General features: G+C 38.9%; 2 protein-coding genes across 3 annotated transcripts; both read left to right on the plus strand.

Moving 5' to 3' along the window:
* The first annotated feature begins 4,998 nt into the window (after positions 1-4,998).
* On the plus strand, positions 4,999-14,733 carry LOC108413964 (CMRF35-like molecule 5). The gene is made up of 7 exons (XM_037543331.1): positions 4,999-5,044; positions 5,563-5,892; positions 9,925-9,999; positions 12,814-12,888; positions 14,183-14,287; positions 14,369-14,418; positions 14,518-14,733. Exons 1-7 carry the CDS (start codon positions 4,999-5,001, stop codon positions 14,692-14,694), a joined length of 858 nt encoding a protein of 285 aa, XP_037399228.1. The 3' UTR covers positions 14,695-14,733.
* Positions 14,734-14,752: 19 nt separating this feature from the next.
* Positions 14,753-24,890, plus strand: LOC108414467 (endochitinase A-like). Of its 2 annotated transcripts, none has more exons than XM_017687335.2 (9): positions 14,753-14,837; positions 18,764-18,892; positions 18,978-19,301; positions 19,965-20,303; positions 21,177-21,293; positions 21,395-21,499; positions 21,593-21,700; positions 23,927-23,973; positions 24,183-24,890. In XM_017687335.2, exons 2-9 carry the CDS (start codon positions 18,832-18,834, stop codon positions 24,561-24,563), a joined length of 1,482 nt encoding a protein of 493 aa, XP_017542824.2. In that variant the 5' UTR covers positions 14,753-14,837; positions 18,764-18,831; the 3' UTR covers positions 24,564-24,890. The 2 variants fall into 2 exon arrangements, with proteins under 2 accessions (XP_017542824.2, XP_037399359.1); XM_037543462.1 differs by having other exon boundaries at positions 14,766-14,837; positions 18,714-18,892.
* The last annotated feature ends 204 nt before the right edge of the window (positions 24,891-25,094 follow it).

A 25,094-nucleotide genomic window follows, 5' to 3' on the forward strand; every position in this document is an offset into this window, starting at 1 on the left:
CATAATATAAAATAATCAACCTAATACAGCAGGACCCATTCTGTATCACTTCTATCAAGGATTCAACGTTGAGTTGGCTCAGTTTGGGGGTCTGAGAGTCACAACCACCAGCAGGTCACCTGACTTGTTATGGTTAATTCAACTTCTGCATTCATATGATGTACGAATTACGAACATTTGTTCAAACCACTGGAACATACAGCAACCCAAAGAGTAAGATAGCATACTGAAAGAGTGGTGTGCACAGGAAGAGTGGTCTGCTCGGAGAAACATGAAATGTGATAAAAATAAAGGAAGTGGTTAATAGCTAGATACCAGTGGCGATTGCTCTAAGGCTGCAAGGGAAGCTCAGCTTCCCCTAAAATGTCAATAAATAAGTGATCAAATATACTGTTGTGTGTACATGACATTGAGTAAATATGCGCTACAACGCGCTCAACTTTCGTTCAGAACCAGCTTCTTATCACTGGTAACGATGCGGCTTTCCTCTCACTCATTCCCGCAGCTTCACAGTGCTTTAAACAGTGTGGACGCTGAGCGTCTACAGAGTTCAATAGCGAAGCAAAGAGTCCAGCGAAACGAGACGAGCCATTGGATAAATGCTGGGCTTTGTCCCGCCCATCGGACGCTCAGCGTCTCTGGAGGTCTATGGGGCAGTGGGCTGGCCTCAGCTGGCCCGGACGCTCAGCTTCTGCATGATGATTGGATGATCTGTCTGAGGCTGAATCCCTTTTTGATTGACAGCGAAATCAGCGAATCAGCGATCTTTTGGTGTAAACATCCGTGGGAGGATTTCATTTTAATTTTTTTCATTTTCATTCTGTTCTGAGTTGAACCGGAGACTTTACTAATCCTCTTAGCGGCGTTTTCTTTGTTAAAAATGACAAATCGAACTTCTATTTTTGTTTTTTTTGTAGCTGCTTGTGTTTGGAGACTGACTTCTATCACTCTTTCTGACTTTTGTCATTCTTCCTGACTTCTATCACTCTTTCTGACTTCTATCACTCTTTCTGTCCAGTGGGTGCTGCTGAGCCCCTCCACCGTCACAAAGCACTCACAGGCGGGCACACTTCACACTAGCCTCGCGCCAGTCCCAGCTAGCGAGTTAGCGAGGTAGCGAGCTGCACATAATGGCAGACAGTTTGAATGTTGTGGACCGGATTTTGGCGAAGCCGTTTGAAATTCTTCCTTACGAAGAAGAACTTAGGGTTAAACAGCAGGGCAGATCAACTCCTCAGATTAATTTGGTGCAAAAGTTGGTCCTTTCAGCTGTCCTGTTATGACAAAGTGAGCTGGCTGACTGGAAGTGCTGTAACAAATAAAATGTACTGTTGGCCATGCCTCTTGATGAAACCATCTCAGTGATGTGTTGTCTGGTCAAAAGTGGGTTTTGGGGATCTGTCCAACTTTGACAGGGCATACAAAAGGCATGAAAAAAGCAATGAACATGTGAGTGCATGTGCAAGGTTAAGTTGCCTGGGCAGAGTCAGGGTTGAGCATGCAATCAATGAAGGCGCTCGCATTCAAGTGGCAAAACATAATGAAGCAGTTAAACAAAACAGAGCTTTCTTAAACCGCCTTATTGATGTGAATTCCTTGCATGACCGTCAGGAGCTGTCATTTAGGGGGCATGATGAGAGTGTTGATTCATCCAACAAGGGGAATTACAGGGAGTTTAATGAAACATTGGCTAAATATGACTCTGTCCTGGCCACACAATTCCAGTCACTGCTAGATACTACTAGATGTTTTGCCTAAGGTCACGAGTGTATATATACTGACATTCAAAGCAGTGTACCTGCTGTGTAGAGCTGTGGCCTCCAACCCTAGTCCAGAGAGCATCCAATAAGCTGCACCACCCCTTATTTAACTCTAATCAATAAGGTTGATTGGCTGCAGCAAGTGTGGTTGGAACTGGTCTCTGCAGGAAGGTGGATCTCCAGGACTAGATTAGAGACCACTGGGGTACAGCATAATGAATCACTTCATAGTATCATTAACTGTCACCATCATTTCCACAACCATGCCACTGCTTACATTTGTAGGCCTCTTTGCTTCACCAACAGCATTTGGCTTGTTTACTTTCGCTTGATTTTTGCTTGCTTGTGCCTGGATACTCTGTTTGGTCTTTTGACTTTTGCATTCTTTGAACTCTGAGATCAGCCTGACCCATTTGAAACTCCTTAGCCTCTTGTGTATTTGTAACTTAGCTCCACTTCGGGCTATACACTAAATTTCTGCTTCACAAAAACCTAACAAATGGGGTTTAACTCATTTAATGAATATAGTTAATGAATAACTTTGTTAATCCAGGTTTAGGTACATAGGCCAATCTTGTAAAACATAAGGAGTTGAGGAATAAAAGTACTTTATTGTGTAGAAAGTAAAGCATTAATAACCGTAAAAGGCACCACTAATGTGATTTGCCTAGTCTGCTAGAAAGATCCTGTTGGAGGTGAACCCACGGACCTCACAAAACAGTCACCAGATGGGTCCACCTCCATCATCCCTAATGGGTTTAGAAGGCCTGATTGGTCCAAGAGCTGTTTATGATCCAAAATCTTGAACTTTTCCTTCCCAGTTAAAGGAGCAATATGGGAGATGATGCAACATTTACAGTTCATACTCAACAATTTAAACAAACAGGAAGCAACATCTCACCAGAAAGTTGTGGTGTCCAACTCCATCATAAGAAACAAGGAAATGCATAATACCTTATCTTCTCCCTTCACTCCTCCTTAACCTTACCAGTCTAGAATAAATGTTGCAAGTTCAGCATCACACTTTATTCCCCAAGAGCTCCAGCCTCCAGAGGTGGAAAGCAATGCCAATGTTAACTCATGTTTTGCTTCTGTTTATGTCACTTCTTTTCTTTCCCTCCAGCCGTAGTTTCTTGCTGGGAAATGGCAGCAGTTGCATTAAAGGTTACTTGCCAAGAGCTTCAGCTATTGTTGCATTTACTGTTACTGTATTCTTACATGTTAAATGGAAAGTTGTATTTTAAAACTTAACAAGTTTATTAAAACTTTCATACACAACACTTCAATTCAGCTTTTCATTGGCTTCCTAGGCTACAGGGACTTTTAAAGGGAAATTGCCATATATGGATATTAAGGGGCGTATCGTCATGTAAATGAGCCAGCTGAGTAAACAAGCAGAGCTGTGTAGGATTTTGATCTGATCACTGATTTTGATCACTGATCTTTGCGTATAGATGTGCAGATGCATGCGTGATGAATGGCAGTTTTCTATGTTCTACACGTGCTTTGATAAATGTTCCAAGTCATAATAATAAAGTTCTGTCATTCCTTCTGCATTATTCTGAGTTTGTGACACCGGTCAGTCAGCTGGATATCGGCACGCTAGTGATGCTGTCTTCAGTTAATAGATAGAGACACAGTGTGAAAGAGAGAGAAAGAGGAAATGCAAGTGGTTTGAAGCGCCCTGTTCTGAGGAGTGACGAAAGCAGAAATAGGAAGCGATAAGTACAGATCGTGAAACTGTTTTCTCAGAGTTACGTACCCAGAGTTCAGCATGTGGACACTTTTACTTCTCATGTCCAGTTTATTTCCAGGTGAGTTGCACATTTACTGCTCACTAAGACACTTTCAGCCCCTTATCAGCTGATACTGCGGCCGTTTCAGCGCCATATGTTGGTGGGTGAGACTGACTCAAGGCTTGGCTCTTGCAGTGCTGGGCTCACCAGAGTCTGGTGAGGGCTGGGGCTGGGGCTGGGGCTGGGGAGCTGGAGGGGGCTTCTAAAAAGCATTTTGTGAGATTGGATCATGCTTTCACCATGTGGTGGTTAAATGAGTGCTGATTAAAGGAGGTTAGAGAACTCTGAGAACTTGGCCTGGAGTTTTGTGTTCTGTCCGGAGCTGAAAGGCCAGACCGCTCCTGCCTTCTTCTGACTGTGGTAGGACTTACACTGGACCAGGAAAAGGCAGGACGTGTGATGGTGGTTTGGATTGCAGAAACCTCATTAAGGGAAATGGGAAGTAGAGATGAATGTACAGGGCAGAAAATTGGAGAGAGACAGTGGTTCAGTCACGGTACTTCCCCAAAAATTCAGCTATTACATAACTCAATTTTGGGGGGGGGGGGGGGGGGGGGGATTTTCATACAGTCAGATTTCAGATGTTTGTATATGTAAATGCCATTATAGGCGTAGTGTGGTAACACAGGGAACAGTGTGATATTCTTTATGCGGGTCTATCATTAACTATTAACTATACAAGGGGAAATTATATTTGCTTCTCAGAAGAATGTATTATTATTATTATTATTATTATTATTATTATTATTATTATTATTATTATTGGTATTACACATTATCTTCATATTTTCCATCTGTTTTGCATCCAGCTTGTTACAGGAGTTGAAACTTCACTTTAAATTCCAAAACAATCTCAATAGCCCTAAAAATACATGATTTTAACATCATAAACCAAGGATTGAAAAACATCTAAAGGAGCTAAAAGCTGAAAAAACTCCACTTTTCTGTCTGATCAGGTTATAAAGGGGATTTGTTCAACCTATGGCAGCCACAATGAAGCTTCTTCTTTGCCTGCTGTTTACTCTAATTCTTATTCTAAAACTGTAAATGGTGCAGTAATGACATTAACTTGGTGCTTTGTGTAACCACCGTGGCAGAAACACTACAAAGCTTTATCTCTCAACGTGCACCATCCTGACATATTAGAGCCTTCCTGCATTGTTTCTAGACTGTGTTTACATGTAGTTGTGAAATACTGTGTATTTCAGTCTCATGTGCTGTGAAATTCAAGCTAATATTACTTCCTGTTTTGAAGCTGGTTGTTACGCTGTGACAGAAACCCAGACGCTAGCAGACGAGAGGTTAGACAGTTTATTCGTCTAACTAGCAGCCAAGGCAACAAAACACAACAGAGTAGTCCAAGTTCAGTCCAAAAGTCCAAACAACCAGCAAAAGTACCAAAGAGGGAACGGCAACAGACGCAGCCAACAACACGAATCCAGATGGTCAAAATCGAGGTTAAACGAGAGATCAGGGAGAATCCGCTCAGTACGTTTCAGAGAGAAAACAATACGTCACACTGACTGTCTGACCCGGGATTTAGTACTCTGTGCTCTAATGAGACACAGGTGACATCAGTTAAACGTCTGGGGATTGTGAGCGCAGTCCGGAGTCATAGGATCTCCCAGGGTTGGAGTTCAACTGATGAGTTGAATGGTGCTGATGCTGAAATGTAATCTGAATGCGGGAGGTAGAATGGCTGGGGCAGAGAGAAAGCAGTGCTCTGCAATCAGGCACCACTTTTAAGCCATTTGATATATTTAAGGATGAAATCAAACTGTCTGACCTGCAGGAATGGTGTACAGATTTGAGCTCATTTAGAAGGGCCCCAGTAATGCTAACACACAGGGAGCAGGAGCTCAGTGCACACCAGTGCTCTCAAGGTTGTTGCAGTTAAGATCAGCTGACTTTCATTGTTTATAAGCTTTGCAGGGATGTGGACGTCACACTCATAATACTTTACTTATAGATGTTTAAGGTTGCTTTCTACATGTTCTCTTTTACAGCTGGAGTCAGCGCTGTAACTACTGTAACTGGACACAGAGGACAGTCAGTCCAGATAAGATGCTCCTATGATTCTGGATATGAGACCAACACGAAGTATCTCTGCAGAGGAGAATGTTCTGTTCTGCCTTGGGAAACTAAAGACATTCCCATTCAGTCTGGATCTGCTGAAGATCAGAGATTCTCTCTGGATGACGACACAGCAGCCAGAGTCTTCACCATCAACATCACTGACCTGAGACCAGAGGATGAAGGAACATACTGGTGTGCGGTAAAGAGGCCTAAAACACTTCCTGACCTTTACACAGAGATCCTATTACTGGTTAAAATTGGTGAGTCACAGTCTCTAAAATATCTGTTCATATCAAAAATAAATGTGTAATATGTGTCAATGGCACATTCTAAATGTATTTACTGTATATACTATTCACCTAAAACCTCTGCTGCATTGTGTGGGTCACTATTTAAAGATCGATCAGATGGTGATGTACATTATCAGAGACATTCAGATACATGTTTTTATTTCCTTACTTGGTAAAGTTAATCAAAACCTTTTATCACAGAACGTATCAAGTGAAGATCAAGTTAGAAATATCCACGCTTCATTATTAACCCCTTCATTAAAAATGGTTTAATAAACTTTTAATTTACGTGAATATGTTCAAATAACATATACTGCCAGTTTGACTGGACATATACTGACATGGGTAGGCCTGCTTGTGCTTACAGCATTGCTGGTTGGATCAAAGGCATATATGGATTTTTAACATTTAAATGTTTGCCAACATATTAATACATAGGCCAGTATGTTCAAACAGAGGCCCATATATGTGGTTTAAGTGTGTGCAAAGGTGTTCGTTTGTAATGTTTACATATAAACCACATAGATAACTATAATATAATTATTATCATTTGCATATAGGATATAAGACAGGTATTCTTCCTGTGTCTATGTCACACAAAAATAATAATAATTACACTATAAGTATTTCTTTTGTGCAGATGATCCAACCAATGTTTCCAGCACCACATTTTCTTCTCCATTATCTCCGACAGCATCCTCAAATTTGCTGTCTTCTGCCAAAACGGGTATGTGCTCACTCTGCGATTTTACCTTGGCCCTCTGTATCATTACTGTGTATCGTTACTGTTATGGAGCTACTTTTCTTTAGCAGTCTATCTGTTAGAACATACCAAAACTCTGACTTTTCTGTGACTTCTAGCATCACTTTTAAGGTTCACAGTGTTGTAATTATGCAACATTAACAGAGCGACACTCACACTTTAAACCCTCTGTCTACTCACGTTCATGATTAGATGCATCATCAACAGTTTTTGTGATGGTTTTACTGTCCACTGACAGAGAAACATTTCTGGTGGCCTGTTCTGTTGAGAGGTTTTTGAGATAGTTGCTCTTTTTGTGTCTGTTTGATTTTGAGTTGGGCGGGGACTCAATTTCAGCGTCAGCAGTACGTAGGCCAATTACAACTGACTGCAACTATGACCGTGCCCGGCTCGCAGCGGGAGCTTGTGTGCTCTGCGTTTCAGGAGTTTGGTCCAGCAGTTGGCGAGCGCTAGAGATTATGGATATAACGTTAGCGCTGGATGTTCAGATATCAGGACGACGAGTTCGTGATCTACCTCTCGTTATGTGGCCTGAGTTCTCCAACATTACTAAAATGACCATCAGCTTGTTCTCCATGTCGAACTTAGCAAGCTAAACCACATCGACTGGCAGTGTTACTCACCACTGTTGCTACCGCTGGGTGGTTTACGTTGCCTGGAAGACGCCGCTGTCAGTCATTTTACATTCTGACAAACCCACGCAGTTCAGAGCAGCAGCTCAGTCTTGCATTAAATTTACAATTGCTCTTTATTTCCTGAATTGGGAAAATATAGAACAGAAAATAATGTGGCCTGGGTAAAAGTTAGGTCACTTTTTTTTTTTTTGCATTTTTCCATTATCAATTTCAATAAACAGTAAATTGTGCACAAAAATGTGCAGTAAAATGCCATCTTTAACCTCTCTGTTCTCTGTAGAGGATGCTTTTCACTACTTTCCTATTTTCACTTAGAAAACCAATAAAACAAGCCATCTGACTTGGGGGTGCAGGCGGGGCTTAAAACATTTGCACACTGAACAAAAACGTAGGATTATATTATCAATGCAAGTTTACTGTGATTATAGATAGACAACAAAAATACTAACAGTAACAAAAACCACATCGTTGATTTGTTGTCTTACCATGAAATAGTCTCCCATCAATCAGCTACTAAGTTAGCCAGTCTTGCCATTCGAACGTCACATCAACACAGTCCTTCAGCTTTCACGCCCTGTTCGTTCACTTTAATTGCAAGGTTGTTTCCCAGTAATGTTAAAAAAACTGTATTTATAAAGAGGCACTGTGGTTTGGTGAGTATGAAGTGGTTCCCTTTTCTACATAGTTAGCCTTCCTATTAACTAGCTGGTGTAATACAGAGTTAAACTCCTTGCTGAAATCTTCAAACTCATGGCCTTTAGTGTCAAAGTAAAGTTCTTTCCCAAACGGTTAACTTTTAAAAACTTTTATTTCTAAAATAAATGATAACACTTTTACATTATGGGTCACGTTCATTTCTAAAAATATACTATATAAGTGATAATATATTGATTAACTGCTTATTAAGCAGTAGTTACTGATGAATTACTTAGTAATTAGTAATTAAGTACACTGTTGAGTGATCGTTTTGTTTGTCCTGAGTTCAGAGCTTAATTACTCATTAAAAGTGAACAAATTACTGCTTATTAAATTGAAAATGAACTGATAAACATCTTTACTCTGGTATAAAAGTAACATGAGAACCTGCAAGTACTTTTGGGTTAGTCCTGTTATCGGTGAATGAATCTACTCGTTTTATATAATAAATACATGTAGTTTCCTTCCCAGTAAAGTGATTATTCTCATTAGTAATTAACTATGATTAAGACTTGACTAGTTAAGTCCAGACTTACTTTCTCTCTACTTGTTTTTATGTCATCTTGCATGGAAAACGTACAGACTATCAATTACCTTTTAGCCTGTTAAGTCTGTCATACTGCTCATCTCATCCAATGGCAGGTTGTTTAAGGATCCAGGGTTGGGTTTGCATGGCAGCGCCTCAAAACAACCTTCCAAATGTAAGATAATAAGATAATAATATGGCAGATATTGTCCATATATGCATATTTTATCCATATGATTATAAGCCAGCTCTCTACATATACTTTAAAGAAGCAGCCTGGGTTTTAGGCCTAACCAGTATGTCCACTTCCCTCTGGGATTCACAGTGAAGTGTTTATAGGCTGCCCTGGATCATGAACTTGTACTATAGTTAGTACATTAGTACTGACCATCATCATTTTACTTGGAGGGACACAAAAAACAGTAATTAATGGTTAATTAACATGAAATAAGTAGTAATTAATGATGAGAATGTAAAGACAGTTGTGAGGACAGTGGAGAAGCTGAATATGTGAAAGAGAAGGAAAGTGTCCAGTAAAGCCCAGGGGAGGAAAACCTAATGACAGATCAGCGGATTTATTAACAGACAACTAACAGAATTGACTCATAAGGTGTTGTTGGTTCTCATGTTGCTTATTTACATGAATAAACACTCATCAGTACATTATCACTGTAACAAGCAGCAGCTAGTGCATAGTTAATGAATAATAAAGCTGTGGACCAATGACAAACCATACTAGCTGTCAACAGGGTACTCAATAGGTAATTACTAAGTACTTAACCAGTAACTAATGCTTAATAAGCATGTAATTTAATAAATTATGGGTAGTTTATGACTTATTAGCATATAATGATCAATTAAACTGTGCTCTAATGTTAATTGTTACCAAATAAATCAATAAATAGTTCAGGCGCTTATAGACATCATTGATTCCTGCCTACAACCACTTATGACCCATCCACGATCCTGAAGACCAAATTTAGGATCTTGTGCCTTTATTTTTAAGACTTCTCTCTTGCAGTCTGATATAATCGAGTGTTAGCTGTTAGATATTGAATCGCTCCCCACATCAGGGTGATAACTATGTCAGCTTTGAGGGTAATAAGGCTGCAGACCTTTGTGCGAGCGCTGTTCCTGCCTCAAACCAGGAGTGCATTTAACTCATAACAGGGATTCATGCTTAAAGTGATGTGTACCAGTTTACACAAAGTCCATAGACCTTCAGAAATTGAAATGAAAACATCTCATGGGCTTTTTGCACAGGCCAGGCACCAGAACTCAGAAGGCCGCTCTGTTATATGGAGAGTGGGACCTGAATGGTCGATAAAGTGAATTCTCTGAAAGAAGAAAGGTTTTAGTTTGTCTCTATTTCTGTCCCATAGGTAGTCCTGATGTTACTGCTCCACACTCACCCACGCATCTTACCTCCACTGACAGTCCCCCATGGACTACACCATGTAGGTGCTCTGTTGTTTGTGTTCTTCTCACATATTTGCAGTGTTACTTATTTTGAATCTAGACTGAACGGACTAAACAACGAAAGCTCCCTCATCCTGCATCACTTACAGCACCTCCCCAGCTGATTTTATCTTAGTGTATACAGCCACTTTATTTGAAACTCCTTCCTCCTGCCTCTGTTCATGCATGGTTGGTTCACCATCTTCCAGTCCAAGGGAGCTCATTCCTGATCCTGAAGATCTACCACCCAGGTCAGATCCAAAACACTTGGCTGTAATATCCAGATGCCTCTGAAGATATTCTTTCCCTAGATCAGATATGCTAGATTAGATTTGGAGCTCAACCCAGTAGGGTGATAGACCTGCACGCCCAGGAAGGGAAAACCCCACTCAAGTCCTTCATCTATTGCCACTCTTGGCTGGATATTTTTGAGCGGTGGTCCTCAGCCTAGCAGTGATATTGACACGGGTGAAACCCTCAGCAGTGCTGCTGTGTCTAATACACTCGTACCAGCACCACAACAGCACCACACAATACAATGTCAGTGTCACTGCTGGGCTTCAAATGGACCACCATTTGAATAAAGACAGGGCCCCTGGACAACGGGAGTCCTGTCTTGAGAAACTGACCAATGATAATTGAGGCAGCAGCTAATAAACAGTGCAGTCAGGTAACGTACACCTGTGCAGTGGGTAGGTGGACCTGATAAGTGGAGTGTTTCTGTTAAAGTGGACAGTGAGTGTCCATGTGGTGTTATTCCTTCATCTAAGTGAGTGGAAGTTTGTTTGTGGCGATGGCCATCAGGGCTTCTGTTGCCATGGCCATTTAATGTTATGGCCACGTTGCTATGCACTGTGGTTTGGTGAGTATGAAGTGGTTCCCTTTTCTACATAGTTAGCCTTCCTATTAACTAGCTGGTGTAATACAGAGTTAAACTCCTTGCTGAAATCTTCAAACTCATGGCCTTTAGTGTCAAAGTAAAGTTCTTTCCCAAACGGTTAACTTTTAAAAACTTTTATTTCTAAAATAAATGATAACACTTTTACATTATGGGTCATGTTCATTTCTAAAAATATACTATGTAAGTGATAATATATTGATTAACTGCTTATTAAGCAGTAGTTACTGATGAATTACTTAGTAATTAGTAAATAAGTACACTGTTGAGTGATCGTTTTGTTTGTCCTGAGTTCAGAGCTAAATTACTCATTAAAAGTGAACAAATTACTGCTTATTAAATTGAAAATGAACTGATAAACATCTTTACTCTGGTATAAAAGTAACATGAGAACCTGCAAGTACTTTTGGGTTAGTCCTGTTATCGGTGAATGAATCTACTCGTTTTATATAATAAATACATGTAGTTTCATTCCCAGTAAAGTGATTATTCTCATTAGTAATTAACTATGATTAAGACTTGACTAGTTAAGTCCAGACTTACTTTCTCTCTACTTGTTTTTATGTCATCTTTCATGGAAAACGTACAGACTATCAATTACCTTTTAGCCTGTTAAGTCTGTCATACTGCTCATCTCATCCAATGGCAGGTTGTTTAAGGATCCAGGGTTGGGTTTGCATGGCAGCGCCTCAAAACAACCTTCCAAATGTAAGATAATAAGATAATAATATGGCAGATATTGTCCATATATGCATATTTTATCCATATGATTATAAGCCAGCTCTCTACATATACTTTAAAGAAGCAGCCTGGGTTTTAGGCCTAACCAGTATGTCCACTTCCCTCTGGGATTCACAGTGAAGTGTTTATAGGCTGCCCTGGATCATGAACTTGTACTATAGTTAGTACATTAGTACTGACCATCATCATTTTACTTGGATGGACACAAAAAACAGTAATTAATGGTTAATTAACATGAAATAAGTAGTAATTAATGATGAGAATGTAAAGACAGTTGTGAGGACAGTGGAGAAGCTGAATATGTGAAAGAGAAGGAAAGTGTCCAGTAAAGCCCAGGGGAGGAAAACCTAATGACAGATCAGCGGATTTATTAACAGACAACTAACAGAATTGACTCATAAGGTGTTGTTGGTTCTCATGTTGCTTATTTACATGAATAAACACTCATCAGTACATTATCACTGTAACAAGCAGCAGCTAGTGCATAGTTAATGAATAATAAAGCTGTGGACCAATGACAAACCATACTAGCTGTCAACAGGGTACTCAATAGGTAATTACTAAGTACTTAACCAGTAACTAATGCTTAATAAGCATGTAATTTAATAAATTATGGGTAGTTTATGACTTATTAGCATATAATGATCAATTAAACTGTGCTCTAATGTTAATTGTTACCAAATAAATCAATAAATAGTTCAGGCGCTTCTAGACATCATTGATTCCTGCCTACAACCACTTATGACCCATCCACGATCCTGAAGACCAAATTTAGGATCTTGTGCCTTTATTTTTACGACTTCTCTCTTGCAGTCTGATATAATCGAGTGTTAGCTGTTAGATATTGAATCGCTCCCCACATCAGGGTGATAACTATGTCAGCTTTGAGGGTAATAAGGCTGCAGACCTTTGTGCGAGCGCTGTTCCTGCCTCAAACCAGGAGTGCATTTAACTCATAACAGGGATTCATGCTTAAAGTGATGTGTACCAGTTTACACAAAGTCCATAGACCTTCAGAAATTGAAATGAAAACATCTCATGGGCTTTTTGCACAGGCCAGGCACCAGAACTCAGAAGGCCGCTCTTTTATATGGAGAGTGGGACCTGAATGGTCGATAAAGTGAATTCTCTGAAAGAAGAAAGGTTTTAGTTTGTCTCTATTTCTGTCCCATAGGTAGTCCTGATGTTACTGCTCCACACTCACCCACGCATCCTCCCTCCACTGATAGTCCCCCATGGACTACAACATGTAGGTGCTCTGTTGTTTGTGTTCTTCTCACATAGGATCTCAGGATCTTGTGCCTTTGTTTTTACGACTTCTTTCTTGCAGTTTTGGTTTTGGAACCAAATTCTTCCCAGACTGTCCCAAACTTAGCAGACCTAAATTCAGTCTATATGTTGGTGCTCTTCAAAATAAAGGTTCTTAAATGGTTCTTCATGTATGTATGGCTCTAGCCAAAGCCTTTAAACGCTAGAGTCATTATATTATGAGATTATTTTTTTCATTTTTGTCATTTAACACAGCTGGGACAAACATTAGCCAAATCCAGCTACTTTACAGTCCTGTTAGATACTCCAGATATAGGACATTTCACTGGGTATTAAAACACCTTCTAGTACAATTCAAGGTACATCTTGTCAAATTTTACATGTACATTTTACGTGTACAGTATGGGGCAAAAGTCAGAGACCACCCTACATGAAAAAGCAAAAAAAAAGTATATTTACCAGAAGATTCTCAAAAACAAATACATCTTGACTATATTACAGCTTACATTACTTTAAATTTTCCTAAGAAATTCCCAGGGATATTTTTTTTCCATTCCTGCAAAGTTCAGTCTTAGAAACTGGTTCATTTTCTGAAGTTATCAAACCCATTCAGTGGTGCTGAGGTCTGGACTCTGGGGTGGTCAGTCCATCGTTCAGCTTCTTTGTTTGATGTGTCCGTCTCCTTTTCTCAGTGAGGTTCTTCTTTCTCAGCTGAGTGGTCTTCTCACAGTGGAAGGATGGACAGAAACACCTGTGGATGTTTTCAGATCTGAAGCAGCTTGATTTCCTCCTCTCTTTCAGTGCTGTTTATCTGATGGGGGCAGTTTTGTTGGTCTACCAGGTCTTCCAGGTGGTTGTTAGGCATTACATTTTCTCTACATCCTTTAATAATTTGCTGAACTCCAGATTAAGAAGCTCCTGTTTTTCGCTTATTTTATCATAGGTGTATCTCATTTTACATCTGATCTCTTCAGAAATCTCTCTTAAAAATGACAAACTTGTATTTAGTGGTGAAATTAAGCAAATGAGTGGTGTCCTCTGACTTTTGCACACTACTATAAGGCCTCACAGACTCACCTAAACTAAACTCAAGGTAAAATGACCAAACAGGCGAATGCTGATGGTAGAAATTTGGGCTTTTGGCAATGAATTGGTCTGCTTCGTAAAAGTGCCTTATCCATCACAAAATGATTAATATAAACATTACAAATACAGAATTTATATTACAAAAATGACTGTTTTTATCATTAATACTCCAATCTCTGTATCCTTAGACCATATCTTTTCCATCTGTGGTGCTTTGGTAATCATGATGATCATTCTACTGGTGGCTGTGATGATACTACACAAGCACAAGAGGAATACAAAGAACTCAAAAGGTAGCAAGTACAAACAATACATACATTCACCCACTGTACTGTCAATTTGACTGAAATACAATTTCTCTGGATGTTTTGAAGCCCCAGCCGAGACGATCCCTCTTCACATGACGCCAGTCAATGCCGGAGAGGTAGGCAAACATTAAAAATAACTGACTGTAATCTTCAAACTTATAATAAAGGTTATAAAGAGTCCATATGCAGTTAGAGTGATGGACGTTTTTCTTCAGGATGACAGAATCTATCAAGAGATTGACGAGAAACAGCCAAATCCTGCTGTGGCGCCCACAGTTACCACAATCTACTCTACAGCAGACGGACCTACTGATGTACCGATCTATTCCACTATCGATGAGCCCACTAACTCAACCTCAACCATATACTGTACAACATCCCTGCCTCAGTGAAGCCCGAGCAACCCAACAAACTCCCCTGCTGACCGCTCAAACAACCCAACCAACCCCACTGCTGACCTCACTGTTTACTCCATGGCAGCTCTCTCTCAGTAAAGCTGAGACCACCTACCAATCTGAACCAGCACTTGCTCCTGGTAGGAACCTGAGCAGAATCTGTCTTAAAGTAAATATGATCTTCAGGCTTATTTAGTAGATGCAGTATCTGTATTTAAAACCATAGCAGCTCATATTTTCATTTGAACGCTTACTTTATTCTTTACAGTTTAGAAAATGTTTCATGTTTTGAGTACCATTCAAATGATGCCTTCACAAAGTTATTATGGTCAGTTTTATATTATTTATTCAGTAATTATTATTATTAGTAGTAGTACTATTATTAGTATTATTATTAATGTTATTATTATTGGTGCTGCTTTGTGTAAATATTTCACTCACACACCTTAGATATTTATTTCAGACATAAGTATTATGTTGTGATCTGTTTAATCTCAAGGCATTCATTGAATAATAAACTACATACATACAAAAACGAACATTTACAGGGCTTTATATTGGTTGGCGGTTGTCCCAAACCTTAACCCCTACATTTAGACTTCACTGCACATTTCATACATTTTTCAACGTTGCTTCTGTTTTGTTTTCTTTTTAAGTTGAAATTTTTAAATTTGAGTAAATTTTCAATTTAAAAAAATGCCCCTGTAACTACTGAAACACAGAGCTTTAGTCCGTAGGTGGAGCCTTGTTTTCACTACACCTCTGTATTTTAGAATGGCCACTCATGGCCACATGGTGAGCAGTTAGATCCCATTGATCTAAAGAACAGACGTTCTAAAGTCTGAAAATCAGCGTGGAACATTTAAAAAACTGTAGTTTTCCTTCAACTGAGAACTTTTCGTGTTATAATAAAAATGTTATGACTTTATGTGTGTACAACTATTCAAAGGGTCACAACCCCTGATCTATTCATTAGTGATCTATTCATTGACTCAGTGACATGAATAATCACTTATTATTTAGAATTTTAGGACTTGAATTCAGTCTTTAACTATAGTTTATTAATAATTTTGTGATTGACATATACATCATATTTTAGTCGCAGTATTATTGTTTGACTCAATGATGCTATGTCTTTCAATTTTAAAGCTGCAATATGTTTTTGTTTTTGTTGTTGTTGTTAAAATTGAGGGAAGAATATTGTCATCCAGCAAGTTTTGTCTATTGATATTCTTTAAACATTTCACCAGATTCATCTGAGGGGATCTGAAGTACAACTTCACAAAATGTTCCTCCTCAAATCGCATGTAATTACACATTTCATCCAGAGAGGTCTCCAAATCCCCAAAACTCCTAGCGTAGCTTTAACAGAGAAAATAAGTAAATAAATATATAACGTAGTACAGAATGCATATTTAATATAATGCGCTGATAAAGATCTGTTACTGATTGCATGATAATGCATTGGTAACACTTTATTTGAAGAGTACCTACATATGGACTACATAACGGATGCATAAGCACTGAACAGCACATATATAAAGCCATATTTGAGAAACTGCCAGATGACATAAGATGTTCAATGAAGTTAATAACGTTGCTTTGACATAAAGGACCTTAAACCAAAGTGATGGACATTTGTTCTATTCATAAAACTATAATGAAGCATAACTTTCATAGTTTTACACAAGTTAAGGTATAAAACCCTTTTGTCAATACAGTGTCATTTACTTATTACTGGCATAAGCTGTTCATAAAGCCTCAAATGTTGATTTATGAATATGTTATTAAATGCTGATGCATATGTTATGATGTCTTTATGTAAGTAGTCTTTAAATAAAGTGTGATAAATAAAGTACATACATTTATGTAAAACATTTACAGTGGTTTATTTATATATTTATCAATAAGTAAATTATTAAAAATTCAAAAGACAACACGTATTAAAGCGTAAGTAACAATATGATTGTTAACATCATAAACTATTAGATAATGATTAAGATGCTATTTATAGAGGCCTGTTGTCATAGTGTTACTGCTCCTCATTCACTTTAGGTGAACATTAGGACTTTTATCAATAAGCTTGACCTTCTGAATGTATCGGTAATCCAGCTCCGCTCATACTGACTGACGCTGATAGAGGCTGTGGTATTGTGTTGTTGGGTCACTCACGGAGAAACATAACCAGGTCCTCACTGCTACACTGAACACACACCACAGGACATGATGAGAGCCTTGGCCTGTCTGTCTGATGTCTGGCTGTTGACCGAGCTTACTGTGTTCTTCATAAATATCCTTGACCATTAGCTTCGCCGCTCAAGTCCGATTCAGAATGTTGGCAGCTTTACGTGGCTATAAATGTTCATTTTTCAGCTGAAATTTATCCACAAAATCTGTTTAAAGGAAGAAAAAACATAAAATCTAGAAAACTTTTACACAGGCCACGTTTTATTTGTACATAAATGCAAATAAATAAATAAATGTGTTTTAAATGTGTTCTCTGTAGAGGATATGTTAGTGTATAGTCACTTACGTTTGACTAGGGTCACGCAACCTTTGCAAATCCATTTAAACGTTTTTCTTAAATAATATATCAGTAAATTATAACAAAAGTAAAAAAAACAACCACAAAATTGCTTAAGGCTTTGTAAAGTTGTTAATCCAAACATTTTATTTGACTATTTTTGATGCTTGACTAATATTACTCAGTTTAACGACTACGCACACTTAAAAGTGATGATTCTTTATTCGTTCTTTAGTAAAGGTAGTGAAATTGTTATACATATAGAATCATGGATGCTCAAAGAACCTTGATTAACCTTCACATGCTTAAAGGGTTCTTTGCATCATGAAAGAGTTCTGCAGATGTACCTGAATATAAACTTTTAGAATAGGGTTCTTTACAGCACAAATAAGAGTTCTGATTCTGTTACGATGTCAAGCCTGGAGGAATAGACCTTTCAGGTGCTACAGACCTTTTCAAAAAGGTCCTATACAAAATCATGTACACCACATTCTCCATCAATCTGACGAAGCACTTCAAGATGCTATGGACATTTTAATCATGCAAAAGGCTCTTTGAGTGTTCATGGTTCCGTTTTGTTTACTAAAGAACCCTGGAAGAACCTTCTCTTTGACCTGTGCAGCACATACATTTGTCAATAAACTGAATGTGTAGTTTGATAACATGGATGTAACTGTATTCATGACTCATGAGATTTTTATTTTTATTTATGTGTTTGTTTTTGTTCAGAACTGAATACACCGTGTTGATCAGCCTTGGTAATAATGCCATCTAGTGGAATGTTTGTGTTTGTGTTACAGTGAAAATTAAAATATGTTTCTAAATATGTTATAAAATTTGTTTCTTCTGTACACACATGGCATGTGGTTTCTTTTTTTTTCATATTGGGACTTATAATCAGGATCTGATTAATATTCTGTCACTGGTCACTATACAATAAACTACTGGTTTTGTTGTTAGTATATTGAGATCACTGGGAAGGTTTCAGTGAGTTTCCACAGCAGTTCTGCCTCTATTGAGTCTGTATGAGTGAGTTTGGAGAGCAGATCTGTGTCGTTACGAGTTTTGATCATGTTTAGACTGAGGACACCAGGCCGAGTGGTCATTCCTACTGCAGTACAGTTCAGCTGTCTTTCCATGTGCTGCACTCTAGATGGCACTAGTGAGTCCTTTTTCAGACCAGTTCACAAATGACATCACAGCACTGCTGTCCATGCATTAGAACTACACATATAACACATATATTTACAAGTGAGTTGAGGGCCTCATCAGAGAACTTTCAAGAAACGGAAACCAAACAGAGAAGATCAAGATAAAACACTATGAAGTGGTGAACAAGCCTGGTGAACTCTGTAGTTTGTCACACAATCAGACCAAATAAAGCCAGTCAAAGTGAGCACTCAGTAAATTTACCGATGCTTTGACAAAAGTCACTTCAAAGTTTACTGTAATTGACCGTCTGTTGTTGTTGCTGTTAAATTTCATGCTACAGCAGGCAGAGAAGAAAATGTTCACGGGAAATGGGCGGGTTTATCGTTCCAGGCAGTTGAACCAAAAGCAGAAGAACAGATTAAGACAAACACAACTAATACACCTGACCTAGAGGTAATATGGATAAAGCTGGAATGACTTTGAAGATCCTCCTCATCTTCACCCTCTTCCTGATTTCAGGTAATGAGAGACTCTTCTAAATAATCAGCACTATCAGCAGCGTCAAATGAAGCCTTTACTCAGATGGACATTTGTCCTCTTTTAGTAGGTGGAGGAGAATCAGAGAGAGTGACAGGATATTCAGGAGGAGGAGTCCTCATCAAGTGTAGATATGAGAGAAGATACACATTAAACCCAAAATACCTCTGTACGGGTCCATGGCCCTGCATGACGAAGCCCATTTGGACAGACGCTAAAAATGAGTGGATAAACAGTGGAAGATTCTCACTGTTTGACGACACCAGAGCTGCACAGTTCTGGGTGATGATCAGGGAGCTCACTGTAGAGGATTCTGGAACGTACCAGTGTGGAGTTCATAAATATTTGGTCATTGATGTCTACACACCAGTGGAACTGAAGGTAGAGGAAGGTGAGTCTCTTCCAACACTAAATCTTTTCTTTACCTTCAAGCATCATTATCAGCTGTAATGGGAGCGAACGAAAAAAATCCCATTAAGAAAACAAAGAACAGGAATTTCAAGTGTTTCTCAGATTTGCTCTACTCTGAGTATCTCTACAGACCTTCTCATCTCCGACTTGATGAATCCCGTTTAACCCCAGCTGTGTAAATGTGTTTGTATAGGTGCTCATATGTGATGTTCATTGTATGGTTATTTGATTGTTTCTGAGGCACTTGACATTTCTCAAATGTTCTTTCTACAAGACCCATGATGTTAGCAGGTCTAGACTCATGTTTCTCCATTTCTCCCAGATTTCAAAGCTTATTAGAATCTACTTTGTGTTCTTTAAGTACATATTAAAAATGATTTAGTCTACCTACAGAGTATGAACTTCATATAGTAAGAATATGCAAATGTTTCAACTCGGTCTACTTTTTTTCTGAAAAAAAGAGAAAAGGAGTGGCCTGCAGAGAAGTGACAGAATATACAGAGGGAGGAGTCACAAACAAGTGCAGATATGAGGGCTAAAAAAAATACAAATGTGCCTGTAAAGTCAGAACAAATCAGTAGTGTTTTGTAAATGCTGTGAAGGTGATTTTAAACGTTTTCATCTGATTGTTTATGATTGACAGATCCAGACTATAAGAAGAGCATCAGTGTGACTGGCCATGTAGGACGACGCATCAACATCAGCTGCAAATACTCACAAGCCCACAGCAGTTACTCCAAGTTCCTCTGTAGAATGATGGACAATGGTGGCTGTTATAAAACATCTGTTGATGAGAGCAGAAGATGGATAAATGAGGGAAACCTCTCTCTGCATGATGACAGAGCAAAGAAGATCTTCACTGTGGTCATCAACCGTCTGACTGAGAGAGACTCTGGTGAATACTGGTGTGGAGCTGAATCAGACTGGACATCTGGTCTATATCAAAAGGTCTATATCACACTGATCAACCTCAGAGTTACTGGTGAGTAGATATACATTAATCTGTTTACATTCAGAATTTTTTCTCTATACTTTTCTCTAAAGACAAGAGGTGTACAGTGTTATTATAAGACTATCACTGAATCTCTGAGTGTGAAGTCTGGAAAAGATGAGTAATGAAAGCAAAATGTGAAAGGTTATAGTCTGTAATAATGTTTATATATATATATATATATATATATATATATATATATATATATATAAGTTTCATGCCAATATAAGTCGAATCAAATCAAGTCAAATTTATTTGTATTGCTTTTTACAACTGATGTGGTCACAAAGCAGCTTCACAGAATTCCAGTAAAGACAGAGTTTTATCAAGAATGTAAAAACCCCCAGGTGAGCAAGCCAGGGGCGACAGTGGCAAGGAGAACCCCCTCAGGGCTGAGGAAGAAACCTTGGGAGGAACCAGCCTCACCAGGGGGGGACCCGTCCTCCTCTGGTCAAACTACCTACAGAGTTATTATCCTACTAATATTAATAGCAGTAGTGTTAGTAGTAGGAATAGCTGGGAGTCTATGAGAACATCAGTGTAGGGTGGGCAGCTAGTCCAAGGCAGGTGGCGGTAGCTGGGGCGTGGGCAGCTGGTCTGAAGTGGGTAGTAGGAGGGCTCAACAGTCAGTCGTCCTACAGTGTCTGGCCGGACATGTGGGCGGTCGAGGGAGAGGGAATTAGTTTTATTCTGTCTGTTTGTACATAAAACAGGGAATGTGGAACGTCTCAGTTTACTATAATTCCCTGTGTCCATGGACCCCTGGATCTGCTGCCTTTATCTAAGGGGGAACAATTAACTACCAAAAGCTAAACATGAGAACATCTGTAAAGCATTTTCTTTGTCCTTCATCTATTTTAACAGAACCACCAGCAACATCATCCTCACCATCACCTTCAAGCTCAACTCTACACATCACAGAAACAACCTCCTCTACAGCATCTACAGCTACAATGAGTCCCTCGTTTAAGACTTCAACAGGTATAATATTCATACTGTATATATCCTGGTAAACTATAGTCTGTCAGTAATAATGACATCTACACAGATCATTTAAACAAATTGACATGCACTTCCTCCAGGTCCAGATGTTCTACCACAGTCATCAACACACATCAGTTCACCAACCACAAAACCAACCACATCCTCAACATCCAAACCCTCACCATCTCCACTGTCTGCTACAGGTACTATACACACAAAGATCTCATATAATGTTAGTTTCGTCACTTCTGAATGGTCAGATTATTGTTTATCATTGGTTATTTATGATCCTCCAGAATTTCCAGTTTCATCTGTGGTCACATGTGTGTCTGTTATTCTGGCACTTCTTCTGATTGGACTCTTATTCTTCATACTGTTTCTACGAAATGGAATCAAGACCCAAGGTACCATCACACACAGAAACATGCCCACACACAAACTGGTGATTTACTTCTGTGTACGTTTTCATGAGCTACTAATTTCACCATAGAAAACAATATAGCATCATAGGAAACAATGGTCAGTAAAGACAGCTCCAGTCCTGTGGTGTTGAGCTGATTTATGACCGATTCTATTCAATGACTGGACATATTATTGGATTCCCCCAAACACTCTACATAGGGGGTTTACAGGTGTACAGTTTCTATAGTCTTTTCTATATTTCTGCATAAATTTAATCTTCACACCTAACAGTAAATAATCTGAACAAATGAGACAAAAATATTAGACTTGGTCATTTATTTATGGAGCAAAATGATCCAGTATTATGTGTCTGTGAGTGGCAAAAATATGTGATCCTTTGTTTTCAGTATCTGCTGTGACCCTCTTATTACTGCAACTAAACGTTTCTAGTAACTGTTGATTAGTCCTGCAAATCGGCCTGGTGGAGTTTTAGTCCTCCATACAGAAGAGCTTCAACTTGTTGGTGGGTTTCCTCCCATGAACTGCTGCTTCAGGTCCTTCCACACCATTTCTATAGAATTAAGATCTGGATTTGACTCGGCCGTTTTCAAAACATCGACTTTATTATTCTTTAGCCATTCTTTGGCAGAACGACTTGTATGCTGAGGGTTGTTGTCTTGCAGTCTGAACCTCATTCTCTTGAGTTTCAGCTCATGGTCAGATGTCCTGACGTTCCCCGATTTGCTGGTGTAATCAGAGTTCATTGTTTCAACAATGGCAAACCATCCTGGCCCAGATACAGCAAAACAGGCCAAAACTATGATACTACCATTCCAGGTTTTATACTGGAATGCAGTGTTTTTCTTTCTCCAAACATAATGCTTCTTATTTAAAGCAGAAAGATCTATGTTGGTCTTATCCGTCCACATACTTCCATGTGGAACATTCTTCCAATAGCCTTCTGGCTTGTCCAGGTGATCTCTAGCAAACTGCAGATGGGCAGCAAAGTTCTTTTTGGAGGACAATGGGTTTCTCCTTGCAACCCTGCCATGCACACTATTGCTGTTCAGTGTTCTATTGATGGTGGAGTCATGAACATTAACATTAGCCACTGTGAGGCCTTCAGTTGCTTACTTGTTAACCTAGGTTCCTTTGTGAACCTCATCTTGCTCTTGGTGTGATCTTCGTTGGTCATCCACTCCTGAGGAGTGTAACATCCATTTTCTAAGCTGCTTCTCCATCAGGGTCATGGGGGGGTGCTGGTGCATATCCCAGCGGTCATCGGGTGGAAGGCAGGATACACCCTGGACAGGTCGCCAGTCCATCGGAGGGCAGACAGACAGTCACTCACACACACACACACCTAGGGGCAATGTAGCATGTCAAATTGGCATGACTGCATGTCTTTGGACTGTGGGAGGAAGCCGGAGAACCCTGGAGGAAACCCATGCAGACATGGGGAGAACATGCAAAAGGACTGTAACAGTGGTCTTGAATTTCTTCCACCTGTACACAATCTGAGTGTGCATTGGTGGAGTCCAAACTCTTTTGAGATGATTCTCTAATCTTTTCCAGCTTATTGAGCATCCACAGCTCTTCTTCTGAGGTCCTCAGAAATCTCCTTTGTGACATGACACACTTTCACAAATGTGAAAGACTGTGATAGATCCCTGTTCTTTATATAAAACAGGGTGGTCACTTACAATCTGCTAATCCTAAAGGTTCACAAACTTTTGCCACTTACAGGTCTGTAGTATTGGATTATTTTCTTCAATAAATAAATGACCAATGTAACATTTTTGTCTCATTTGTTTTCAAATGTGTGTGAAAATCTTAAAATTTCAAGTAAATTTATGCTTTTCAAGCTTAAATTATGCAGAAATATAGAAAACTCTAAAAGTCTCACAAACTTTCAAGCACCACTGTATATGTTTAGATATGAGTGCAGCATCAGTCATTAAACACATGCATTACAGTCCAATAAAAGTTCAGTAGGCCTCTGGGGGACTAACCGTGGTGGACAGATGCTGCCCTCTGCTGGCTATAAATGAATGTGAATGAATATGAATGACTGTGAACACATTCTGAGATCAATCTCACATCCTATTTATTATAAGTTGATATCACAGAGTATATTTAATATTATAGATAATATAATATCACAGATTTAATATTAAACAGTGTTTTTTGAATTCTTAATTTATGGATCTTTTTCTCCTCAGGTCCAGCCTCAACCCAAAGCCAATCACACAACGGCTTTTCAAACAACCGCAAGGTGAGTCAAGATTCTATTACAAAGCAGGTTCTCATTGAACCAGATATCCACTAATGACATGTTTAGTGATAAATCATCAATAAATGAAATATTAATCCTACTGATGACTAAACTTTAGTTTAACTGCACAAAAAAGGAGTAAAATAGTTCAGGTCACTTTATGATTGGCTGTCATTTTTTATTGTTGTTATTTTTATCTCGTTCCTTAGAATTCCCTGGCTGTCTATGAGGACATTCAAGACATTTGTTCTTCAGACACTGGAGTTTTCACAATCTACTCTACTGCTCGACTACCCACAAACCCCTCAGAACCTTCTCAAACTGTGTATGATAACGTCCGGTTACCCTCAAGCTGTGATTTCTCCAAACCCTTTTATTCTCAGGTCATCTACTCCACAGCTCAGTTACCCACAATTCCCTCTGATTCCTCAGCAAGTGTCACTCATCCTTCAGCTGGAAAATCTGCTGAAGGTCCAACATACGCAACCGTGAATTTCAGCAAGTATGCATGTAGTTCTACTGATGCTGTTCCCATGGCAACCATCAACAAGGAGAGCGACTCATGTGACTACGCCACAGTCAAACTTTAGCAGGTTTTTCATGTTAAACTCATATTCTCCTTCATTTCCACCACAGTGAGAGGGTGTGTTTACTTTTGTTTACTTCTGGAAGTGTGAGAATGTGTTGATTTATTCTGGTTAATAGGATGCATGAAGTGTTTCAAATGGCACGTTTATCACTGAGAAATGAGCCTTTAACTTTGTTTGGCGTGATGGTTAGTAAAGGGTTAAGTTCTTTTGTTTGGGTTTATTTATGTATGTGATGTAAACGTACACAACTGTAGTTTTATTTTTACTCATTTGTAAACATATTTGTGAAGAAAACTGTCTCATATGTTCATTTATTTATCATTTAAAGCTTGCACATTTATACAGATTTGAAATAATTACTAATTATTATGAAACTCATAAGTCATTTATATACTTTGGAGTTTAAATGGTTAGTAAACAGGATTGATATTTAACTTGTTCAATGCTTTGTTTTGGCCACATTTTCATACATCAGTTCAAATCCACTTACAGTTATGAAATATAAAACATTGTACATTTCACTGAGCTTTA

Source organism: Pygocentrus nattereri, chromosome 12 (assembly GCF_015220715.1).
Source record: "Pygocentrus nattereri isolate fPygNat1 chromosome 12, fPygNat1.pri, whole genome shotgun sequence".
Taxonomy (NCBI): Eukaryota; Metazoa; Chordata; class Actinopteri; order Characiformes; family Serrasalmidae; genus Pygocentrus; species Pygocentrus nattereri.